We start from the raw sequence: 23,368 nt of genomic DNA, 5'->3' as shown, positions 1-23,368 counted from the left end.
TCACCAATCAATTTCCAAACTGTCAATTTGTCAAAGCAGAGAGCCATCCAAAAAATAGCAACAGGAGAGGGAGGAAAAAAGGGAGAAGATTTAGGAGATTTAAATTATAATTAGCTTGACAGTGAATTAGCTTGACAGGCATGCGAATATCAAAGAAAAAAATGTGAAGGTCAGAGATTATTTGCAAAATGCTCCCATAACTAATCCATCTCTCTCCATTCAGGAAGGGGGAAGTAGGCTCTGGACTGAAGAGCTGGGTTTACTAAGAAGGATAAAAGAGCAACTGTCCTTCATGCTTGTACAGATTAAGTCTTTTAGTTCAAAGAAAAACACATCTCTTAGAAATTTATTGAAAATATTTTCTTACAACATATGAGAACTTACGAGGGCCGGACGTTGGTATAGCAGTGATTTACAATGCTCTGTGAGGCTGAACCACATAGAAAGGTACTGTGTTTGTGTCCAAAGACCTCCCTGAATGTGCTGGGCCCCTGGGTACCCATGATTCAGGGCTGGCTGAGATTAGGGGTGGAATGTAGCATTAAGACTCTGTTGGGGGTGCTGTCTCTAAGTCTCTCTCTGTCTTTCTCACTCACAGAAGAGATAAGAAATTATGAAAGATAGAAAACCTCATCAGAGTCTCCCAAATTCTATGGTGGAAAAAGAGTTCTATTCTCATCCATCTATCATGAGCCTATGCTGTCTTCACATTGCCATCAGTCACTGGCTTACCTGGAGGGACACTGGAGAGGTTAGGTCGATGGTTTCGCCATCCTCCTGACCTTGCTGGCATCTCGCAGTCAATGCATCCCGGGTTAGAGCTGCGTCTGTCAGTGTGTGCTTACAGCTAGATAAATCAGTGGCTTCCGTAATGTTTTCAGAATGATTCTGAATAGGAACAGCCTCCATAATCAAATCCTGATGATCGCTAGAATCCAAAGAGGTTGAGCTTTCATTTTCTGGATTGAGAGAATGAAAATCTTCTCCAGTGAGTTCAGGATAAGAGTCATAAAAAGAGATGTCGTCACCACCAATGGGATTTTGCATCAGAGGCCAGGCATCTGAAAACTCGCCACAGATGGACCGCGAGAGGGACCCGAAGAAAGTCGGCATCGTCTCCCCCACTGGACCTGTGTTTCTGAACAAATGTTCAAAAGATCTTTGGGTATTTATTCTATATGGGGGGACAAATATTGCTATAAAACAGCATTTCTGCTCTAAGTTTAAGTCTTCCACATGAAATAGCAATTTATTAAACCGGAATGCAAATGCCTCCTATTGTTATATAAAGTTGCCTCAATACAGTCAAATTACACCATTTACTTTAAAACCAGAATTTTATACCTACTTGTAATTAATATGGTTACATTTAATCCAATGTTTAAAACAAGCAGTTTCCTGAGTTTCTATGATTACTGTTCTAAAATTCTAAAATATTGTCGTGAGTATAGAACAGGTTAAAAATGCCTTATAGATGACAGAGGAGCCACAAATCTTGAATATAAGACAAAAATAGAATTAAGAGAAAGTAAAGTACAAGGAATTTTGCACTGGATTTTAGCAACCTTAACCCAATTCTTCCCCCAAGAATTACCCCCTCCAATAATCAGAATGTTATTGGTAAAAGAAGTGATGGCCCCACTGTTTCATGTAAAAATTGGTACATTTAATATAATTCTACTAGAATGTATATTTGTATAAGGGAAGTTCAATTATTGAATGAACTCTTCCAGTTACCTCTCCTGAAGACTGGTCGTAGAATGCACCCCACAACCAAGAGGCCCCCGGTCGGTGCTACAAGCCTCGTCATGACACAGGGATGGGATCAAGTGAACAGGACCTGGGGAACCAGCAGAGGTGTGAGGTACAATGCTTCCCTCTGGGAACTTTCTCAGTTCAACACTGCTCTTGGAAACTTAGCTATTCTTCACTGGGTAGCTTTTGGGGGATGACGGTATTAGGGTTTCTCTCTCTTCTTATTTTTTTTTTTAAAGAATTATCCATTTAATTTTACTCATTATCATTATTTTAAAATTTGCTATGGGTCACTTGTGCTCATGAGAGAGAGAAAGTGAGAGGGAAAGTGAGAAAGCAAGCCACTAGGTCCAGAACTTAAACCATAGTTTGAGTTCTCATATGTAGTCAGCCATATGGGACTCCAGCACCTTAATCACCATGTCACGTGTTGGCCCCATCTCTCTTTTCTTGTCTTAAAAAGAATGATGACTCACGTAGATGTGGTACCTAGAATAGTCCAACTCACAGAGGGAGAGTAGAATGGTGGTTGCCAGGGATTGGGTGCAGGAATTGGGGATCATTATTTCACGGGTATAGAGTTTTAGTTTGAGAAGATGAAAAGAGTTCTTGCAATGGGTGGTGTCAATGGCTGTGCAACAATGGGAATGTGCTTACAGCCTCTGACCTGTACACTTAAACTAGTTAAGATGGTCCATGGTATGTTATATGTATTTTATCACAATAAAAAATGAGAAAAATGTGAAATGAGACTCGCATACACTGCAGTTGACAAGAGAAACGGTGTGACTTTTCTGTTAAGTGGTCTAGTTGCACGAACAGGAACACAAAAAAGTTTAAATTCTTAGCTCAATACACGCACATACATGCACAATTGTTTTTACTGCTAGAGATGCAACTAAAGAAATAAGCATAAATGTGCACCAAGCTTTACAAGCCATTGTGGCCTGAAATTGTGTTTTTGGTTACAAAAATAACACAAGCTTATTGAAGAGGAAAATTTTAAATATTAATGTAAAGAGAGAGATTAGGTAAGAAATTTAAAAATAAATGATTCTCCAGTCCTTTACATTGGAAATAAACATGGTCAACATTTTAGTGAACAGCCCTTCTAGACTTTTTGGTGTCCATTCACATATACATATAATTCTGATTTTACAAAGCCATCAAGGTTCTAAAATCACACACACATACAAAGGCACGTACATATATACAGAGAAAAAGTCTTTAAAAATGATCTATGTGTATGTACACCAGGGATCTTCAAAAAGTTCATGGATAATGCTATTATAAAAAATCTCTGATAGATTTCAAAATATTTTTCATCAAGGACTAGCAGTTAGTGTAAAGGCTATATCGCTGGACTCCCATGTAGTCGACTGTGGTTCGCGTCCCGGACCCGGTGGCTTAAAACTCACGCTGGGCACGTGTGCGTGCGTGCCCAAGATCCCGAGAGGAGAATGGAGGAGAAGGGATTGCGGCATGGCCATCCCCTCTGGGGGGTGATTTCTCGCTTTCTGTCTCTCTGTATCTCTGTCTTTCTGGTGAGCGCATGCACCCCGTGGCAAAAACCTCTCCAAAATAAATAAATAAATAAATAAATAAATATCCAGTGGCCAGTGGTTGGCATGATAGTTAAGGCTCTGGACTTCTACATGGCTGACCACAGTTTGAGTTCTGAATCTGTCAGCTGGAAAATCATGCCAGGTAGAATACAGAACCAAGAAATAACTCCCCAAACATGCAGCCAACTAATTTTTGATAAAGGATACCAGTCAATCCAGTGGGAAAAGTAAAACCTCTTTAGCAAATGGTGCCAGAAAAACTGAGTATTCTGCAGAAAGATGAAACTGGATCCTCATGTTTCACCATTAACAAAAATCAACTCAAAATGGATCAAAGATAGATTTAGGAGATTTAAATTATAATTAGCTTGACAGTGAATTAGCTTGACAGGCATGCGAATATCAAAGAAAAAAATGTGAAGGTCAGAGATTATTTGCAAAATGCTCCCATAACTAATCCATCTCTCTCCATTCAGGAAGGGGGAAGTAGGCTCTGGACTGAAGAGCTGGGTTTACTAAGAAGGATAAAAGAGCAACTGTCCTTCATGCTTGTACAGATTAAGTCTTTTAGTTCAAAGAAAAACACATCTCTTAGAAATTTATTGAAAATATTTTCTTACAACATATGAGAACTTACGAGGGCCGGACGTTGGTATAGCAGTGATTTACAATGCTCTGTGAGGCTGAACCACATAGAAAGGTACTGTGTTTGTGTCCAAAGACCTCCCTGAATGTGCTGGGCCCCTGGGTACCCATGATTCAGGGCTGGCTGAGATTAGGGGTGGAATGTAGCATTAAGACTCTGTTGGGGGTGCTGTCTCTAAGTCTCTCTCTGTCTTTCTCACTCACAGAAGAGATAAGAAATTATGAAAGATAGAAAACCTCATCAGAGTCTCCCAAATTCTATGGTGGAAAAAGAGTTCTATTCTCATCCATCTATCATGAGCCTATGCTGTCTTCACATTGCCATCAGTCACTGGCTTACCTGGAGGGACACTGGAGAGGTTAGGTCGATGGTTTCGCCATCCTCCTGACCTTGCTGGCATCTCGCAGTCAATGCATCCCGGGTTAGAGCTGCGTCTGTCAGTGTGTGCTTACAGCTAGATAAATCAGTGGCTTCCGTAATGTTTTCAGAATGATTCTGAATAGGAACAGCCTCCATAATCAAATCCTGATGATCGCTAGAATCCAAAGAGGTTGAGCTTTCATTTTCTGGATTGAGAGAATGAAAATCTTCTCCAGTGAGTTCAGGATAAGAGTCATAAAAAGAGATGTCGTCACCACCAATGGGATTTTGCATCAGAGGCCAGGCATCTGAAAACTCGCCACAGATGGACCGCGAGAGGGACCCGAAGAAAGTCGGCATCGTCTCCCCCACTGGACCTGTGTTTCTGAACAAATGTTCAAAAGATCTTTGGGTATTTATTCTATATGGGGGGACAAATATTGCTATAAAACAGCATTTCTGCTCTAAGTTTAAGTCTTCCACATGAAATAGCAATTTATTAAACCGGAATGCAAATGCCTCCTATTGTTATATAAAGTTGCCTCAATACAGTCAAATTACACCATTTACTTTAAAACCAGAATTTTATACCTACTTGTAATTAATATGGTTACATTTAATCCAATGTTTAAAACAAGCAGTTTCCTGAGTTTCTATGATTACTGTTCTAAAATTCTAAAATATTGTCGTGAGTATAGAACAGGTTAAAAATGCCTTATAGATGACAGAGGAGCCACAAATCTTGAATATAAGACAAAAATAGAATTAAGAGAAAGTAAAGTACAAGGAATTTTGCACTGGATTTTAGCAACCTTAACCCAATTCTTCCCCCAAGAATTACCCCCTCCAATAATCAGAATGTTATTGGTAAAAGAAGTGATGGCCCCACTGTTTCATGTAAAAATTGGTACATTTAATATAATTCTACTAGAATGTATATTTGTATAAGGGAAGTTCAATTATTGAATGAACTCTTCCAGTTACCTCTCCTGAAGACTGGTCGTAGAATGCACCCCACAACCAAGAGGCCCCCGGTCGGTGCTACAAGCCTCGTCATGACACAGGGATGGGATCAAGTGAACAGGACCTGGGGAACCAGCAGAGGTGTGAGGTACAATGCTTCCCTCTGGGAACTTTCTCAGTTCAACACTGCTCTTGGAAACTTAGCTATTCTTCACTGGGTAGCTTTTGGGGGATGACGGTATTAGGGTTTCTCTCTCTTCTTATTTTTTTTTTTAAAGAATTATCCATTTAATTTTACTCATTATCATTATTTTAAAATTTGCTATGGGTCACTTGTGCTCATGAGAGAGAGAAAGTGAGAGGGAAAGTGAGAAAGCAAGCCACTAGGTCCAGAACTTAAACCATAGTTTGAGTTCTCATATGTAGTCAGCCATATGGGACTCCAGCACCTTAATCACCATGTCACGTGTTGGCCCCATCTCTCTTTTCTTGTCTTAAAAAGAATGATGACTCACGTAGATGTGGTACCTAGAATAGTCCAACTCACAGAGGGAGAGTAGAATGGTGGTTGCCAGGGATTGGGTGCAGGAATTGGGGATCATTATTTCACGGGTATAGAGTTTTAGTTTGAGAAGATGAAAAGAGTTCTTGCAATGGGTGGTGTCAATGGCTGTGCAACAATGGGAATGTGCTTACAGCCTCTGACCTGTACACTTAAACTAGTTAAGATGGTCCATGGTATGTTATATGTATTTTATCACAATAAAAAATGAGAAAAATGTGAAATGAGACTCGCATACACTGCAGTTGACAAGAGAAACGGTGTGACTTTTCTGTTAAGTGGTCTAGTTGCACGAACAGGAACACAAAAAAGTTTAAATTCTTAGCTCAATACACGCACATACATGCACAATTGTTTTTACTGCTAGAGATGCAACTAAAGAAATAAGCATAAATGTGCACCAAGCTTTACAAGCCATTGTGGCCTGAAATTGTGTTTTTGGTTACAAAAATAACACAAGCTTATTGAAGAGGAAAATTTTAAATATTAATGTAAAGAGAGAGATTAGGTAAGAAATTTAAAAATAAATGATTCTCCAGTCCTTTACATTGGAAATAAACATGGTCAACATTTTAGTGAACAGCCCTTCTAGACTTTTTGGTGTCCATTCACATATACATATAATTCTGATTTTACAAAGCCATCAAGGTTCTAAAATCACACACACATACAAAGGCACGTACATATATACAGAGAAAAAGTCTTTAAAAATGATCTATGTGTATGTACACCAGGGATCTTCAAAAAGTTCATGGATAATGCTATTATAAAAAATCTCTGATAGATTTCAAAATATTTTTCATCAAGGACTAGCAGTTAGTGTAAAGGCTATATCGCTGGACTCCCATGTAGTCGACTGTGGTTCGCGTCCCGGACCCGGTGGCTTAAAACTCACGCTGGGCACGTGTGCGTGCGTGCCCAAGATCCCGAGAGGAGAATGGAGGAGAAGGGATTGCGGCATGGCCATCCCCTCTGGGGGGTGATTTCTCGCTTTCTGTCTCTCTGTATCTCTGTCTTTCTGGTGAGCGCATGCACCCCGTGGCAAAAACCTCTCCAAAATAAATAAATAAATAAATAAATAAATATCCAGTGGCCAGTGGTTGGCATGATAGTTAAGGCTCTGGACTTCTACATGGCTGACCACAGTTTGAGTTCTGAATCTGTCAGCTGGAAAATCATGCCAGGTAGAATACAGAACCAAGAAATAACTCCCCAAACATGCAGCCAACTAATTTTTGATAAAGGATACCAGTCAATCCAGTGGGAAAAGTAAAACCTCTTTAGCAAATGGTGCCAGAAAAACTGAGTATTCTGCAGAAAGATGAAACTGGATCCTCATGTTTCACCATTAACAAAAATCAACTCAAAATGGATCAAAGATCTAAACTTAAGACCTCAAACAATAAAACCACTGGTGAAAACCACTGAGGACTCTCTGGGAGACATTGGGGTACATAGAGAATCCTTAAATAAGACCCCTAAAGCACAGGCAATAATCCCCAAAATAGACAAGTGTGATTACACTAGATTAAGTTTCTGCACAGCTAAGGACACAGTAACTGGTGTGAATCAATAACCCTCAGAAGGGGAGAATTTTTTTGTGTGTGTAAACTATGTCTCAGATAAGGAATTGAGAACTAGAATACACAGGGAACTCAGGTAGCTTACTCCTAAAAAACAATGAACCCAATGAAAATATGGGAAAATGAGCTGAACAAAAAACTCTCTAAGACATGAATGGCCAAAAAGCATGTGAAGAAATGGTCAATATCCCTCTTCATAGGGGAGATACAGTTTAAAACCATAATGAAATACCACCTAATCTCTGTCAGAATGACAAAAAGTGAAAAAAAATAATAAGTGTTGGTGGTGTTGTGGTGAAAGAGGAATGCTCCTACACTAATGGTGGGAATGTAAATTGGTTCAGTCACTGTGGAAAACAATTTGGAGATTCCTCAAAAATCTACAAATAGAACTATCGTATGATCCAGAGGTCTACAAATAGAACTACCATATGATCCAGCAATTTCACTCCTAACTACTCAAAGGACAAGAGAATGCTCAGTTGGAAAAGCACTTGCACATCAGTGTTTATTGCAGCATTATTCACAATTGCTGAGATGTAGAACCAACCCAAATGTCCTCAAATAGATGAATGGAGGGAAAAAGTGTGGCAAATATATTTCATGGAATACTTTTCAGTCATAAAAAAATGAGACCCTGGCATTTGATAGGAAGTGGCCAAACATGGAAGATTTACTGCTAAGTGAAGCAACCCAGGCTATGAAAGAGAGACATTGTATGTCTCCACTTAATATATACCAACTGTTCACACTCTATGGTAGAGACTGAAAGATTGGAGGACATAAAAGCATTGGAAATAGTTATGGACACTGGAGACAGTGTGGAAGGAGAATGGTAGAGGAGAAGAGTATAGAGAAGAAAATTAGAGGGGGAAACAGAGGCAAGACATTTGTGGTACCCAGTAATGGTTTATTACCTGTTGATGATCACGTATATAGTATTCTCAACTGGACTGGTCTGAGGTATATTTCATATCGGGTAAATTCTCTTTACAAGCCAAATGGTGTATAGCAATCAAATGTATATATAAAAAAAAGAATTAAAAAAGAAAAAAATCATTCCGGGTGCATGTGCGTGCATGCCCAAAAATCCCAGGAGGAGAAGGGATTGCAGCATGGCCATATCTCCTGGGGTGGGGGTTATTTCTCACATTCCCTCTCACCTCCTCTAGTTGTCACCTGCCAGCAAGCACATACACCCTATAAAAGAAATCTTAATAATAAAAAAAGAATGTCAATTACTGAGCTGCAATTGCAAACCAGTGGTAAGCAAGATGGCCATCTAGTATACCTTCATCTAAACCTCTGTCACAGGACCTCAGTATTATGCCATCGGAACGTGTATACTATGACTGTGGTGAACTCACCTGGATCCTCTGCCAGTTAACCCCACAACACGTGTGGTGCTCACTATGGGACTGTGCAAAATTATTTAAAAACAAAAGGCACTGCCATTCCTTGCAGAAATGGCAGAGGCTAGAGAAATGACAAGATGAACCTGGAACTTCTTTTTTGTGCCAGAAAGTAAGAAAGTGCTAAAAGAATAATGGGGGAAATGTCAAAATGGCACATGCACCAGCCCTGTAGGGATGTCCACTGATCAAACCTAAGAGAATCTGTGCATCAACACAAATAATGATTCTGAAGGATTGTAACCCACTGAAGAGGGTAAATAAGCCTAAACTAATTCAAGTAAATCATTGAAGGGGGAAGAAGGGAAAGTATTTTCTTACCATAGGAAGCCAACTAATAAATGTGGAAAAAAATGAACTGAATAACCATTATAGTAAAGCCTGATTCAGAATCACAGAGGACATTGAAGTGCTGTACGGAAGTTTGGGGAGTACCAGGGTATCTGTATGATCTAAAGATATCTCTCCAAGAGATGTTTACTAATGACAAAGAGAACAGTATCTTACAGAGGAGAAACCTGGGAGATAGGAGTGAATAAAGCTAACCTGACCAGGCATGGGACAGAGGGACACCTGCGCTCCGAGAAGGACGCAGCCTCCCTTCTGTGGTATTCCTGAGGACACATCAGACAAACCAAAATTGAGAGTCACCCCACAAAGTGACCGTCTGTACTTTAAAAAAATATCAATGTCATGAGACACAAAGAAAGATTAAAGAATTACTCTAAATTAAAAGAGACTAAAGAGATTTAAGAACAAAATGCAACAGTTTCATCTGAGATCTTCATTAGCTGTGGACAATTAAGAAAATATGAATATGCTCTGTAGATTATATAACAGCATTGACTCAGTGTTATTTTATTTTATTTTATTTTATTTTTGAGAGGTTTTTGCTACAGGGTGCATGCACTCACCAGAAAGACAGAGAGAGACAGAGACAGAAAGTGAGAAATCACTCCCCCCAGGGGGGATGGCCATGCTGCAATCCCTTCTCCTCTAATCTCTTGGGATCTTGGGCGCGCACACACATGCGCCCGGCGTGAGTTTAAACCACTGGGTTCGAGACTCGAACCATGGTCAACTACGTGGGAGTCCAGCAACACAGCCATTACACCATCTACTGGTCCCAATTTTCTTATTTTAATAATTGTGCTGTTACTATGTAGAGAATATTCTCACTTATAGGAAATGAACACTGACATACTAAGGGGTAAAGAGATGTCCTATCTGCCACTGATTTTTAAATGCAAATAAAAAAAGATGTGTGTGGGGCCAGCAGGTGGTGTGGTGGATAAAGGCGCTGGGTTCCCACGTGGCCAACCATGGTTCAAGTCCTGGACCTGGTGGCTTGCTTTCTCACTTTCCCTTTCTCTCTCTCTCTCGTCAAATCAAGAAAAAAATAACAATAACAAATGTAAATAAATAAATAATTCTTAAAAAAAAAAAAAAGATATGTAGTCCCGGACCCAGTGGCTTAAACTCACGCTGGGTGCGTGTGTGTGCGTGCCCAAGATCCCGAGAGGAGAATGGAGGAGAAGGGATTGCGGCATGGCCATCCCCTCTGGGGGGTGATTTCTCGCTTTCTGTCTCTCCGTCTCTCTCTGTCTGTCTGGATACACACACACACACACAGAAAAAAAAAAAAAAGATGTGTGTGTATATTTAATGATGTAAAGGAGAAAAATGATAAAAATGCAGAAATAAGCTAAACTGTTAATATCTGGTGCATCTGGATAAAGGAAAAGTGGGAATCATCTGTCCTATTTTCTCAACATTTCTGTAAGTCTGAAAGTATGTCAAAATAAAATACCCTTGATATGATGATCGCACACTGCATGCATGTTTTAAAAACCATATTGTATGTTGGGACCAGCAAATGGCATAATGGTTATGTCTCTGGACTCACACATAGTCGACCACAGTTCAAGTTCTGGACCCGGCTGCTTAAAACTCACGCTGAGTGTGTGTGCGCATGTCCCCCAAATCTTGAGAGGAGAATGGAGAAGAAGGGATTGTGGCATGGCCATCCTCCCCGGGTGGGGGGTTGGGGGGATGATTTCTCACTTTATTTCTCTGTCTCTGTTTCTCCAGCAAGTGCACAAAACCCTATAGCAAAATCTCTCTAAAACAAAACATACAGTATGCCATAAAGATGTACAACAATTAAACATAGATATGAAATTATAAAATATAACAAAATTGGGGGGAAAGGTAAAAGAGAAATGTTTGGGACCAAATGATGGTATAATGGTTATGTCTCCCCTGGAGGTGATTTCTCACTTTCTTTCTCTCTGTCTCTGTCTCTCTAGTGAGCACACATTCCCTATAGCAAAAATCTCTCTAAAAAAGAAAAGAAGAAAAGAAAAATGTTTTGTTTTTGTTTTGAGAGGCTTTTGCTATAGGGCGCGTGCACTCACCAGACAGAGACAGAGAGACAGAAAGTGAGAAATCACCCCCATGGGGGATGGCCACGTCGCAATCCCTTCTCCTTTCTCCTCTTGGGCTCTTGGGCACACCGGCCATGTGCCCGACGTGAGTGTGAAGCCACCGGGTGAAGGACGTGAACTGCGGTAGACTACATGGGAGTCCAGTGACATAGCCATTACGCTAACTGCTGGTCCCAAAAATAGACTGCTATTTAAGGAAAAAGCACTTGAAATGATCAGCTATACTGAACCTGGGCATCAGCTTGGGAGGTCCTTCCCAACCTCAGTATTCTGTTAGGAGGGCAATACTACAAGGCTGGCTATGTGTTTAATCTTCCCTTTCAGATGGGGCCATGACGCACAGAGCTGTCTTTTATTACATTTAAAGTAAGTGTTCACCTCTCAAGGAACTATTCCTCCTTACTCTGGCTCTAGCAATAGTGTCTAGGGCATGGCATGGTATCTGGAAAACATACTACGTGGGGGTGTTAAAAACATGCCATAGTTACCCTCAATAGCTGCCCGAGGTAAGATCTATTATCTATGTAGAAAAGGTAAAACTAAATATACACGCACACCACAGAAAGTCTCAGATCTATTCTTAACCCATTTGTAAAATAGAAGGTAGTAATGATCAGCAGAAAAAGAACGTTCTTGAAAACTTATTCCAATGTGTGCAGTAGGAGACTGAAAAATCTCAATCCTGCAATTTCTTGAAAGGGAAGATTGGATGGCATAAGAGATAAGTCAATCTAGCTAGGATATGTTTAACTTAAACAAAGAGCAGCGATAAGATGGTGCTGTCAGCCCGGCAGCCACAGCTGCTAACAGCTGTGTGAAGTGGCAGAAGTGCAGGGAGGCTGGGGCACACATCTGGGCAACTTATTGGCCACCTAAGATTTTAATTTGGAGAGGAGGCAGGGTCATTTGGCGGGGAAAAGAGTGGGATGTGTAAGTGTCAAAACCTAGTGCAAATGAATATAAATAAGTGGCAAAGAAAGTTGGTATTTCATTTGCCAGTATTTGCCCAAGTTAAGACTAATTTCTGTTTGAATTACTTGCCTAAATTTTCATTTCTGTCAAAAAGCAAAGAGGTAATTATGGTTTGTGAAAAGCCCTGTCATGGACCTCTTATCTTTTCAAGAAATTTTTTAAAAGGGCTGACTGGAGCCAGTAGATGGCATAGCAATTACATTGCTGGACTCCCACATGGCTGATCACGGTTCGAGCCCTGGACCTGGTGGCTTCAAAATCATGCCGAATGTGTGTGTGTACATATCCTCTGACAAAAAACCAACCAAACAAACAAAAATACTGAACCAAATAAAAAAAGGCAAATTTGCCTCCAAAGATACCAAAACATTCTAGAATTTTATTGGGATGCTTTCTTTCTTTGAAAGGCTAGAGAAACTCAAAACACTCAGACCAACAGTGGTCAGTGGAGACTGTTAAACAAGACTGGCTTTAACTAGAGCACCAAGCACAACACCCTGCGGTGAGTATGGCCAACTGTCTGCGCTCCCCTTTCCTCACTCTGCTATGACACTGGGCTCTGCACAACCGCACTTACCGCAGGTCTGGGCTGACTCTCGGTGGCATTGGCAACATGCTCTGTGGGCACAGTCGTTGAGCCGAGGTCTGTCAAAACATGACAGTTCAGAACCGCTGTACTGAATGTCCTGTGACCTCAGAGACCCTGAATGAGGAGACGAGAATTCTGTGAGTGAATACGATTTCCTCTATGAGGGAACCCTGCCATCATCATAATGCAGATCTTACCATTGTATATAAAAGCTTTTGTATTTCTATTGACCATCATTCCAAATTTCGATCGTTTCTTCTTACACAGAAGCACAAATATGAAATAACTTGTTAGGATCATTAAAAATGCAGAGTATTCATGGTGCCAGAACGTAGAACTATTTAAATTTTTGCCTCGTGGCAAAGGGACACCCCAATCTTGTCAGTGTCCTTGTAAACCTGTGCCTGCCGGTAAGGTCTAGCTCGCACGCCCTTGATTCCTTAAGAGCTCACAGACACCTGTCTTAGCCTAGTCTGCAGCTAAACACGATGATAAACATAAGCACACACCACCAAAATGCTAAGAAATAAGGAGCCAACACTTACAGCTGGGCTTTTTCTCCATGAACTGTCTCTTACAGTAGATGGCGCACAGGATGAGCAGGGCCAGCAGGACAGTGGCCAAGGCACTGCAGACGACGGCAGCCAGGGCCGCATCCCGTGGACTGGAGGCCCTGGACGCGATCTTCACGAGGTTGACCTTGCTGGTGCCTGAGGACCACAGGAAAGGGATCAGCATGCACCGGGCAGCCCAGGAGAGGCCATGTTGACACTAGGGTGGGCAGGCACTGCTAGCAATGACTTTTATGTGGCAGAAACAGGACTCGAAAAGCCAATGTGAGAGACTTAAAGACGGCTGGAGCGCCTCTTCTCTGAGATCCCTCTAACGCCGCATCTCCACCCTGTGCCTACAATGTGCTGAATGTGTTTCCCTTCTGCTCCCACAATACCGTGGGCATGCAGCTCTCTGCACACCCGCTGGGCTGTGGAAATTTGCCGGTAGGTCAGGAGAGAACTGTTTATGAGCTAAGAGTCTGTCATCTGTATTTCTGTATCCCCAGTCCATGGCAGTGTTTAATGCATGGCGAGTACTTAATATTTCTTATTTAATCAGAATGAGACTACCTGCATTCTTAAGCAGACTATCAAGTACACTTTGGGGAGGGAGAAACTGCAGGGGAAAATGAGGAGCATCATTCATAACCTTAGAGTAGGCTCCCAATTTCTGAGACGGTAAACATTTTGAAAGTCTTAACTGCTAAATTACTGAAAGCACATTTAAGTTTTGGAGAACAGACTAATGCGGTTGTTATACCACAGAGGCAGACATAGTACTGTGCGAGGAAAGTCAAGAGAACTACATTATTTTATTAATTTAATTGCCAGAGAGCACAGACAGAATGAGAGAAAACACCCCACAGGCAAATGGGGCATAGTCCTGTCATAATTGCTTATCTTCCATTCCTCCATCTTGTAGGGACTTGGGGTATGTACACACATGCACCTGGGAATTTTTAAGCCATCAGGGCTGGGATTTGAACTGCAGTCAGCCACATGAGATCTGGTTTCCTTAACCACTAGGCCCCTGGGCCAGCCCAAAAGATGCTGTTTTAGAAGGTTTTGTGGTTAAGGGCATATTCTGGAACTTCATGGCCTGCGTCAACCTCTACATGTGTGACCTGCCATTGACTTCATCTCTCTGGGTCTCAAGTCAAATCTATTCCAATGGGGGCCATAACAGGATCTGCCTCCTCTGCTGATGGCATCAAGGGAAGTCCTTTGGTCAGTGGCACATCTAGTGCTGTAATAATCGAGGATGACATAAATACCATATTACTTATCCTCAGGGTACCTGAGTGAACAAACCAATTGAAATCAGAAATCTATATTCAGTGGAGTCGCATATTAACTACGCACGACTGAATCAGAGAGAGAAATGAATTTGAGAAGGGAACGAAACCTAAACAGAAGGGTGATTGTGCTTTCCCTTCCCCTAGTAACTGCCCCTGTGAGCTGCTGGGCTCCCTCGGCTGCCCCTTCAGCATCCTCAGCTCCTCAGTGGAGGCTGCTCACCACAAGAGCCTTCCCCTCCACTAAGGGTCACTTCAGACCAATGGTGCCTGATCAAAGTGTAATGTGTGCTCCATGTGTAATTTTAAGTTGTCTAAAAACCACATAAAAAGTGTAAAACCACATGGCCTGCTGGTTAAGGGAGCAGAATCCTATGTGGCCTCCTGTGTGGTTTAAATCCTGGCCCCAATGAAAACCATGCTGGGTGCATGTTTTGCAGGCCCCAAATTCTGATAGGATGAAGAAATGGTTTAGGTGGGATTGCAGTGTGACCATGCCCCATTAGGTATGCTTTCTCCCTCTCCCACCCCCTCCCTATCTCACTGTATCTTTCTAGCAAGCACATGTTCTCTAACAAATTTACCCCCCCCCCAAAAAAAAAAGAAAGGCCAGCCAGTGGTATAGTGGCTAAGGTGGACGGATTCTACAAAGAGACTGTGTAGTTTCAGTCCTGGACCTGGCAGCTTGAAAAACACACTGGGTATGAGCCTAGAATCCTGAGAGAATGGAGAAGAGATTGCCATGGCCATCACCCTGGGGATGCTTTCTCTCTCTCAGTATCTCTCTCCAGTGAGCACATGCTTCCTCCAGCAAATTATAAAAAAATTAAACAGTGAAAAATTTGGAAGGCCAGATGGCATAACACTAAAATGCAAAATTCTGCAAGGCAATCCCACATGGGAAGGTTCCTGGTTCAAGTCTGAAGACCTCCCTGAGTAAGCTGGGTACACGTCTGCCCGTGATCCAGGGTCGGCTGAAGGCTGGGGTTAGATCGCACATCGACACTGTGGGATCTCTCTCACTCACTTGCTCTCAAGAAATCAATAAATGAATGTTAAAAAACTGAAAGGACACAGGCGAAAGTAACTTTAATCTATTTCACTTAACCCAGTATATATATATATATTTTTTTTTTTTTGGAGAGATTTTCACTGTAGGGCACGTGCGCTCGCCAGACAGACAGAGAGAGACATAGAGACAGAAAGCGAGAAATCACCCCCCAGGGGGGATGGTCACGCCGCAATCCCTTCTCCTCCATTCTCCTCTCGGGATCTTGGGCACGCACGCACACGCGCCTGGCGTGAGTTTTAAGCCACTGGGTCCGGGACACGAACCGCGGTCGACTACGTGGGAATCCAGCGACATAGCCATTACGCTAACTGCTGGTTCCCTTAACCCAGTATATCTTTAAAACATTTTAAGTTTATTTACTGATTTCTTCCATGAGCAAGAGAGACACACAGAGAGAGGGGGAGAGACACACTCCCGACAGGATTCTGACACTATGATCCATCGCCAATTTTCAGTCAGCCCCTGGTCACGAGTAAACGCGTAGCTGGGGTTCTTAGGGAGGCTGCTAGACTTGACCTAGGAACTTTCACGTGCAGGACTGTCTTGAAGAGCATTGCATTTTACCACTGTACCACCACCTGGTCTCTAACCCAATATGTCTTAAAATGCTGCATTTCAACATGTATTCAATATGCCATTAATGACATATTTTGCATTCTCTGTTTCATGCTAAAATCTCAAAATCTGGTTTGATGTTTTACGAGGAAAGCTCATCTCAATTCAGACTAGCTATATTCCAAGTGCTCAGTAGCCCCACCTGGCCAACAGCTATTCAAGTGGACACTGCAGCTCTAGGGATCAAAGGTCGTATTTGCATTTGTGCAAAAAGGCACAGAGATGCAAGCCAACTTGCCATCCTGTGCCTCTGTCCTCCTGTGTCATATGCCCCAACTCCCAATAAGATTGATCTCTACTCTATGACACTTGAGACTAGAACCAGAGAAAAACATTTGAGTTAGTATACTGAATTATAAAGGAGAGGATTGCAGGAATTATCTTGGAACATTCTGGGCCACAGATCAAAGTTTCTTACTGCCACCTGGGAAGGCATATAAATTAAATACCAGGCTTAGATGAACAGGAGTCATAACCCAATCATACATTTCAGAAGATATTTATGTGTGGGGGTGGCAGGTGGCATGGCAGTTAAAAGTGCTAGTCTCCCACATGGCCGACCGTGGTTTGAGTCTTGGACTTGGTGGCTTGCTTTCTCCCTTTCTCTCTCTCTCCCTCTCTCTCTGTCCCTCTCTGGTTAAATTAAAACAAAAAATGCATAAATTTAAATAAAACGATTCTTTAAAAAATGACATTTATTTGTAAACATGCTTAATATTTATAAAATATATTTTATCACTTATAATTATGTAGAAATACTATAGTAATTGAACATATTAAATGCTCACTATATAGCAAGTTAAACAAATTATACCCCTGACCTAATAGAGATTAAATCTAAATCTGAAGCAGCCCCAAACAGTGGGCAGGTTCACAAAAGGACGCATGAACACAGGCACAGCTGTACAAACACGGCCAGAAAAATAACTCAATAGGAACTTACATCCCTTGCAAGTGAAAATAGCAGGCACACTGAAGGGGAAGTGACCTGGACATGCCAACATTATCTCTTTGGGCCAAATGGTAGAGCTGTGGGAAACTGTCATCCCATTGACATCTGTAAGGACAGTTCATTTCAGAGTGAGAACAGTTTCCTTATATTTTTGGTCTAATAATCCAGCCCTGCTGGGACCATAGCAATAGCTGTCATCAACCTCAGGCAAAATACACAATCTGGATCAGGGGTCTCAAAGGTCAGAGATTCCTAATTATGCTGTACCTATTACAGTAAACTCATCAACTAGTAAAGCAGTGGACATTTTGCAAAACTCCAGTGCGGAAAGGGATTTCAGGTTCAAGGGCTAGAATTCTTAAAGATTACTGTTTAAAATCCTTCTAAAATATATCAGCCAACTTATTTGCCTTAATAAAAAAGGAATTGTCTCTAACTTATAAATGAGTTAAAATATCCCCAAAGTGGGAATTTTAGTTTTTAACTGGTAGTAACTCAGGATTTATTTTCTCCAAACCAAGCATAAACATCTTGTTGATACATATCTTTCCAAGGTAGGGCGATAATACTGCAATTTCAATTCCATCTAGTTGCCAAAGTAACAGCTACTTCAAAGGAAAGTGGATCCAATCTGCCCCGTTTATGTACTCGCCCCCCAGTAGTAGCATCTTGTAACCTGTCAGTGTTTGACACCTACATGAGAAAAGGCATCTGGTCAACTCTAACATCCTCAGAGAACCCTCATGGGAGTAGGGCTCTGGAAACCACTTTTTGTTGTTGTTGTTAAGATTGAATATCTAGTTATATTTGAAAAATTACTGCTTATTATACTATTAAAGGAATGCTTCTAAAAGTTCATACAGAATATATCAAGACAATTTCTGTCAATAGCAAACAAAACTTTAATATGCTATTATAATGCACAATTTAAAACAATGCTAGAGGCATGTGTGCTTGCCAGAGAGAGAGAGAGAGACAGAGAAAGTGCCCCCGTGCGGCATGATCCCTCCACCTATCTCCCTCCACCCCCGGGATCCTGAGCATTCAGGTACAGGCACCGCAGGCGTTCCTCAAGCTGCCACTCCAGAACTTGAATTACAGTCAGTCATGTGGGATCTTTTGCTTTAATCACCAAGCCACACATGGAAAGCACATTTTCTAATTCTTATTTATGTGTACAAGTTTATGACAACGCTTATAGCAGTCTTTTTTATGGGAAATGGTTCATTATTTCTAGTGTTAATCAGCATATACAGCAGTGCAGACACACAAATAGGAGCTACAGGAGACAGGATTGACTACCATTTGACTTCAGAACACCTATGGAAGCTCATTCCCTTAGGATCCTGGTAAAAGCCTATTTTCTTAAAAATCTTTTTCACTTGAGCAGTTAAGATTTAAAAAAGAAGAAAGAAAGAAAAATGGAAGAAAGGAAGAAAAAGGGAAGGAGAAAGAGAAGGAAAAAGAAAGAATAAAGAAAAAGAAAGATGAAAGAAGAAAGAAAGAGAGAGAGAGAGAAAGAAAAAGAAAGGAAGGAAGAAAGAAAGGAAGAAAGAAAAAGAAAAAAGTGTGTGTAGGGGGGTTGTATCATCTATCTGAGTTGGCTTCTACTCAGTTAAGTTTTGGTTAATTGAGATGTTGCTGAGACTTCTTCAGAACAAAGACTTATCTACTACAAATTAAAAAGTATCATTTTGCTGACCTGTGGCTGCTGTGATGGTACTGAGATGAAAGATTCTTTCTGTCCACATGCCTTGACTCAATTCCCTGTCCATAGTTCACTAGGCATACTGAATGCCTGCAAGGAATTCTACCCATGCCTTATTAGTATTCTGATAGTACTTCTGAAGAATTGAGAATAGGAATGCTCACATTCTTTGGAGAGTTTTTAGCTTTTCCGGAACACAAAGACATCTCTTACATTGACCAATTAAGTTATTAAATTCCTCCATAATCTTAACACTACCCTTTGGCAATTTACTTCAGAGTGAGGGCTGTTTTCTTAGGTTAAATTTTCCATGACATTACAAAGGTTCAATTTTATATGAGACATCTCCTTAGGAGTTCAACTCCACTGAACAATTACTGACTGTTTTCTATGAGTATGACATCCTATGAGGCAGTAAATAAGTTGAAGGAGAATCTAAGACTTTGAGTCTCTGGAGTGTGGCGGAGGTGCAGAAATCCCCATCCTCTCCTGGAGGATATGAGACACAAAGGTACTGGAGAGAGTTGTCTCACTGGACCAAGACACAAGGCCCCTCAGATGCTACAAACCGGAAACCCATGGAGGGGCACAGAAGTGACTAGAAAGTATGCACTTGCTTCTGCAGACTTGTACTTTCATGGCCTGTACATTGCTAGCGCTGCTGGGGATTTCACCCTTCGAAAATGTTAAAAGTTCATTGAAGACCTTCCTTAAGAGACAAGAAAACAGAGACTGAGTCACAGGCTCTAGTTCCACAGCAAAATGAGGTAGCTTGAGAACTGAAGCCAGGCTGTCTGATTCTCTCTGGTAGACCATGCTGCTCTCCAGACAGAAGTAGCTTCTGAGAGAGTAAACGGTCTGCCCAGGCAGTTCCGAACAGAGTGTAGCTTGTGTCTGTTCATGTAAGGGCCCCACCTACTTTTGTAGAGAGAAATAGCCAGGCCACAGAGAGATCGTGGGATCTTCCTGACAGCTCACCTGTCTCAGTGTGTTGGCAATTGAGTCCATGGGAGCTCAACTACACTGAGAGAAATGTTCGGTCGATTTTGATGTCTGCACAAGGAATTATTGTCATGTTGAGTAATGACTGGGTGTCACTGAGGCAGGGAGATGAGGTCATTCTATGCAAGTGACAGCTTGACAAAGGTGGATTAGAGAGAGAAATGGAAAAAGTCATTTGAAGTTGTTGTTGGGACTGTCAGGCTCACTGCTGTGTCTGCCCGGTGGTGGTGGCGGCGGCGGCGGTGGTGGTGGTGGGGTTCCAGGCTGTATGACTACAGGTCTGCTTTCCAGATCTCCCTTCTTGCCCAACCTCTCCAACTTCCTAGTACTTGATGTTCGAAAGCCTGCCTAACAAAAGCTCCTTTCCAGAGAATATGCCCAAGAAAGGCACATGTCTGGGCAGGGTTGGCTTGGGAAAAAGGGAATGAGTATCCAAAATCCGGCTCTTATCACTTTCCACCCAAGGCCATGAGCAAGACTTTTCACTCTTCTGAATCTGTTTCTCACAGGGAAGATTAACTGGCTCATTACACAGACACGAGATTCACTGTGCGGCAGGGGACATGAGCATTCTCTTAGGACAGATGAACTCCTGCGCAACACTGGCATAGGCTCCCCCATATAGAAATGAGCACGGCCTTTTCATTACAGATTAAGTGGCATGAAATGTAAATATCCACGACTGAAACATATACTTCCCGTGAGCACTGCCGGTAGCCTACTCAACATCTCCACCTGGATGGAAGTACATCTTAAATGCAGTATGTCCAAAAACTGAGTTCCACATTCCAACCATGCTCATGCTCACTCTCTGTTCCTCCCACAAGTCTTTCCCACCTGTCACTGTCTCTGCCTGCCATACTCTTCCCCAGACTGCTGCAAGGATTGCCTCCTTAGCTGTCCTCAAATGCCACCGACCCAGTGAGGCATCCTCACCTAACTATGTAGGGTTGCAGTCTCCCCGCCCCCCTACTGCATCCTACCTCCTTCCCTGCTTGCTTTCCCTCAGCACTCATTCTCATCTGACATCTTACTTTTCACTAGTTTGGTTCACCGTCATTCTCTTGATGGTGGGAATAACAGAACCCACCCTGCTTCCAGCTGAGGCCAGTCAGAGCCTACACTTTCCAGCCTTCTTTGCAGCTAGGAGTGACAATGTCCAAGTAGGAGTCCACAGAGGGGAAGTTGTAAGTGATAGGTGTGGCGTGTGTAGGTTGTCTCACTTTAGCGGCAAGCTTGCCCCAGACTTCTCCCTCCCTGTGAGCTGGAAGGTGGATATGGCAGCAGCCTAGACTGATCTTATTGGGAAGGCAGTCACCGAAAGGCTGATGTAGCAACATGGGGCAGGAGGCAAGTCCCTGAAGGGACCTGAAGCAGAGCTGTTCCATCAGGCTGAGCTGGCTCGACTAGTACACATTGGAAAGAGAAGCGTGTGCCTTCCGTAGCTCTACCTCTGGGTCTCTTTATTACAGCAGCTCAGCCTGTACCGTAACGGGCTACATTCCCACTGAAGTATAGGCTCCTCAGGGAAGGGCTGTTTGTTAGTTTTGTTCACTACTGGATTTATAGTGCCTGTAAGGATTCCTGGCATATAGTTGGTGCCTGATAAAATCTGTGAAAATAATGAGATGAATGAATGTTTGTGGAAGAATTGGGAAAACCCTAACTATTCCAAAAAGCTTACTTAATGGGGACTTGTCTAGTCAATTGAGCGAGATTATGCCAAGGATGTGTTTACTAGTTGTCTCCTATGCTTCCAGCTCTGCCTGTGGAGCTGAAACAAAGCAGATGGAAGCAGCTTGGAGCAAAGAACAGGTTGTTTTGCTTTGTTTGTTTGTTTATTTATTTATTTATTTATTTATTTTGCTTTCATGATCAAGAGAGAGACAACAATGTCAATGGGGTCCCAACATCACAATTTACCCCCAACCTTTGGCCAGCCCTGGGTTATGGGCACACATATGCCTGAAATACTCAGGGAGGTCTCTGGACTTGAACTAGCAACCTTCGGATGTGAGGCTGTCTTACAGTGTTGTGTCTTACCGCTGTACCATCTGATTCCCAAAGAACAGTTTTATTTGCATGCACTCACCTTGTGCAATGTCACTCTGAGCATGGGTGAGAGAGCAAGGGCTTCTGACTGTATCCTTGGAATGAATATCCAATAAATACCCAGCCTTCTCTAGACTGTTTTAATTACCACTTCATGGAGTCATCACAAAGGGATCTTATTTTAGTTACTACATGGCAAATGTAATCTTAGTTAACATTACATATAAAATAATGGCAGATTTATAATAAATGCTCAAAGACACTAGAAAAGGGGAAGATGTTTGGGAGGTCAATCGCTTCTTCCAACAAAAGCTGCTTTGGTGCCTATCTAGAAACGGACTATTAGGTAAACTGGATAAAAGGAATAATTAGCATTCATGCCATTTGATTCAATTAGGCATATGAGTCTTACAATTTTACTTAGCCACCCTCTTCCTCAACACTAATCAGAGATATGAAATAAGCAACAAAAACACCAAGAGAGCAGATAACCCCAGGAGCTCACATCCATGTTTTGTAGAAGGGTATCCAAATTAACACCATCGCAGTTGCCATACGCCCAGTGCCCACAGAAGGACGGCCTCACACGGACTTGCTTTCCAGGGGTCATGAGAACCTTTCACAGTAAGGGCGTTGTAGAAGAAGTCTATACACATCTCTAATTATTTTTTTATATGAGATGACCATCAGTGATAAGATCTGGATTTGAGCTCAGGTTTGTATGACGCCAAAACTTACAATTCTTTAAAAAAAAATGCTATGTTCTTTCCAACTATTTAGAGTAAAATATATACTATAGTATAAGAATTATAAATCCAAATTTTGTACAGGTCAGTAAATTCTAGCTAATCAGCTAACACACAGTAAAGTATAGCTTGACCTAATTTAAAACAGAATTTGGGGGGGGGGGGGCGTCATAGGGTAGCACACTGGCAACACACCTGGACCTACATGGAAAGGTCCCTGGTTCATGCCCCTGGGCCTCCCTCTATGTGCTATGATTTGGGCTGACTGAGGTGGGGGATACATGGCATCATGAAGACCCTATTGGGGGTATCCTCCATCTCTAGGAAGAAACAAATAGGCTTAAACCAAACCAAACCAAACCAAACCATAAATCTGGCTTCACAAATGGAATCTGTTTTATTCCTAAGATTAAGGAGGCTATTATATTTTATTACAGTGACAACAATTTTTTTGTTGTTTTTCTTTTAGATTTTTTGCTATAGGGTGTGCTTGCACACCAGAGAGAGACAGAGACAGA

At 41.9% G+C, this 23,368-nt stretch overlaps 1 protein-coding gene across 4 annotated transcripts in view; it reads right to left on the bottom strand.

The window, feature by feature from the left end:
- Positions 1–23,368, bottom strand: part of TNFRSF19 (TNF receptor superfamily member 19) — a 109,848-nt gene that overhangs the window by 5,373 nt on the left and 81,107 nt on the right. For all 4 annotated transcript variants that reach the window (XM_006159525.2, XM_006159524.3, XM_006159526.1 and 1 more), the window contains 4 exons: positions 13,400–13,564; positions 12,843–12,968; positions 5,311–5,413; positions 4,306–4,711 (listed from right to left, as the gene is read on the bottom strand). In XM_006159525.2, the coding sequence (XP_006159587.1) occupies positions 4,306–4,711; positions 5,311–5,413; positions 12,843–12,968; positions 13,400–13,564 (800 nt within the window). The remainder of the gene's footprint in view (positions 1–4,305; positions 4,712–5,310; positions 5,414–12,842; positions 12,969–13,399; positions 13,565–23,368) is intronic.

Source organism: Tupaia chinensis, unplaced genomic scaffold, assembly GCF_000334495.1.
Source record: "Tupaia chinensis unplaced genomic scaffold, TupChi_1.0 Scaffold000634_1, whole genome shotgun sequence".
Taxonomy (NCBI): Eukaryota; Metazoa; Chordata; class Mammalia; order Scandentia; family Tupaiidae; genus Tupaia; species Tupaia belangeri.
Note: the sequence above shows the minus strand (reverse complement) of the source record. Positions and strands in the feature narration are given on the sequence as shown.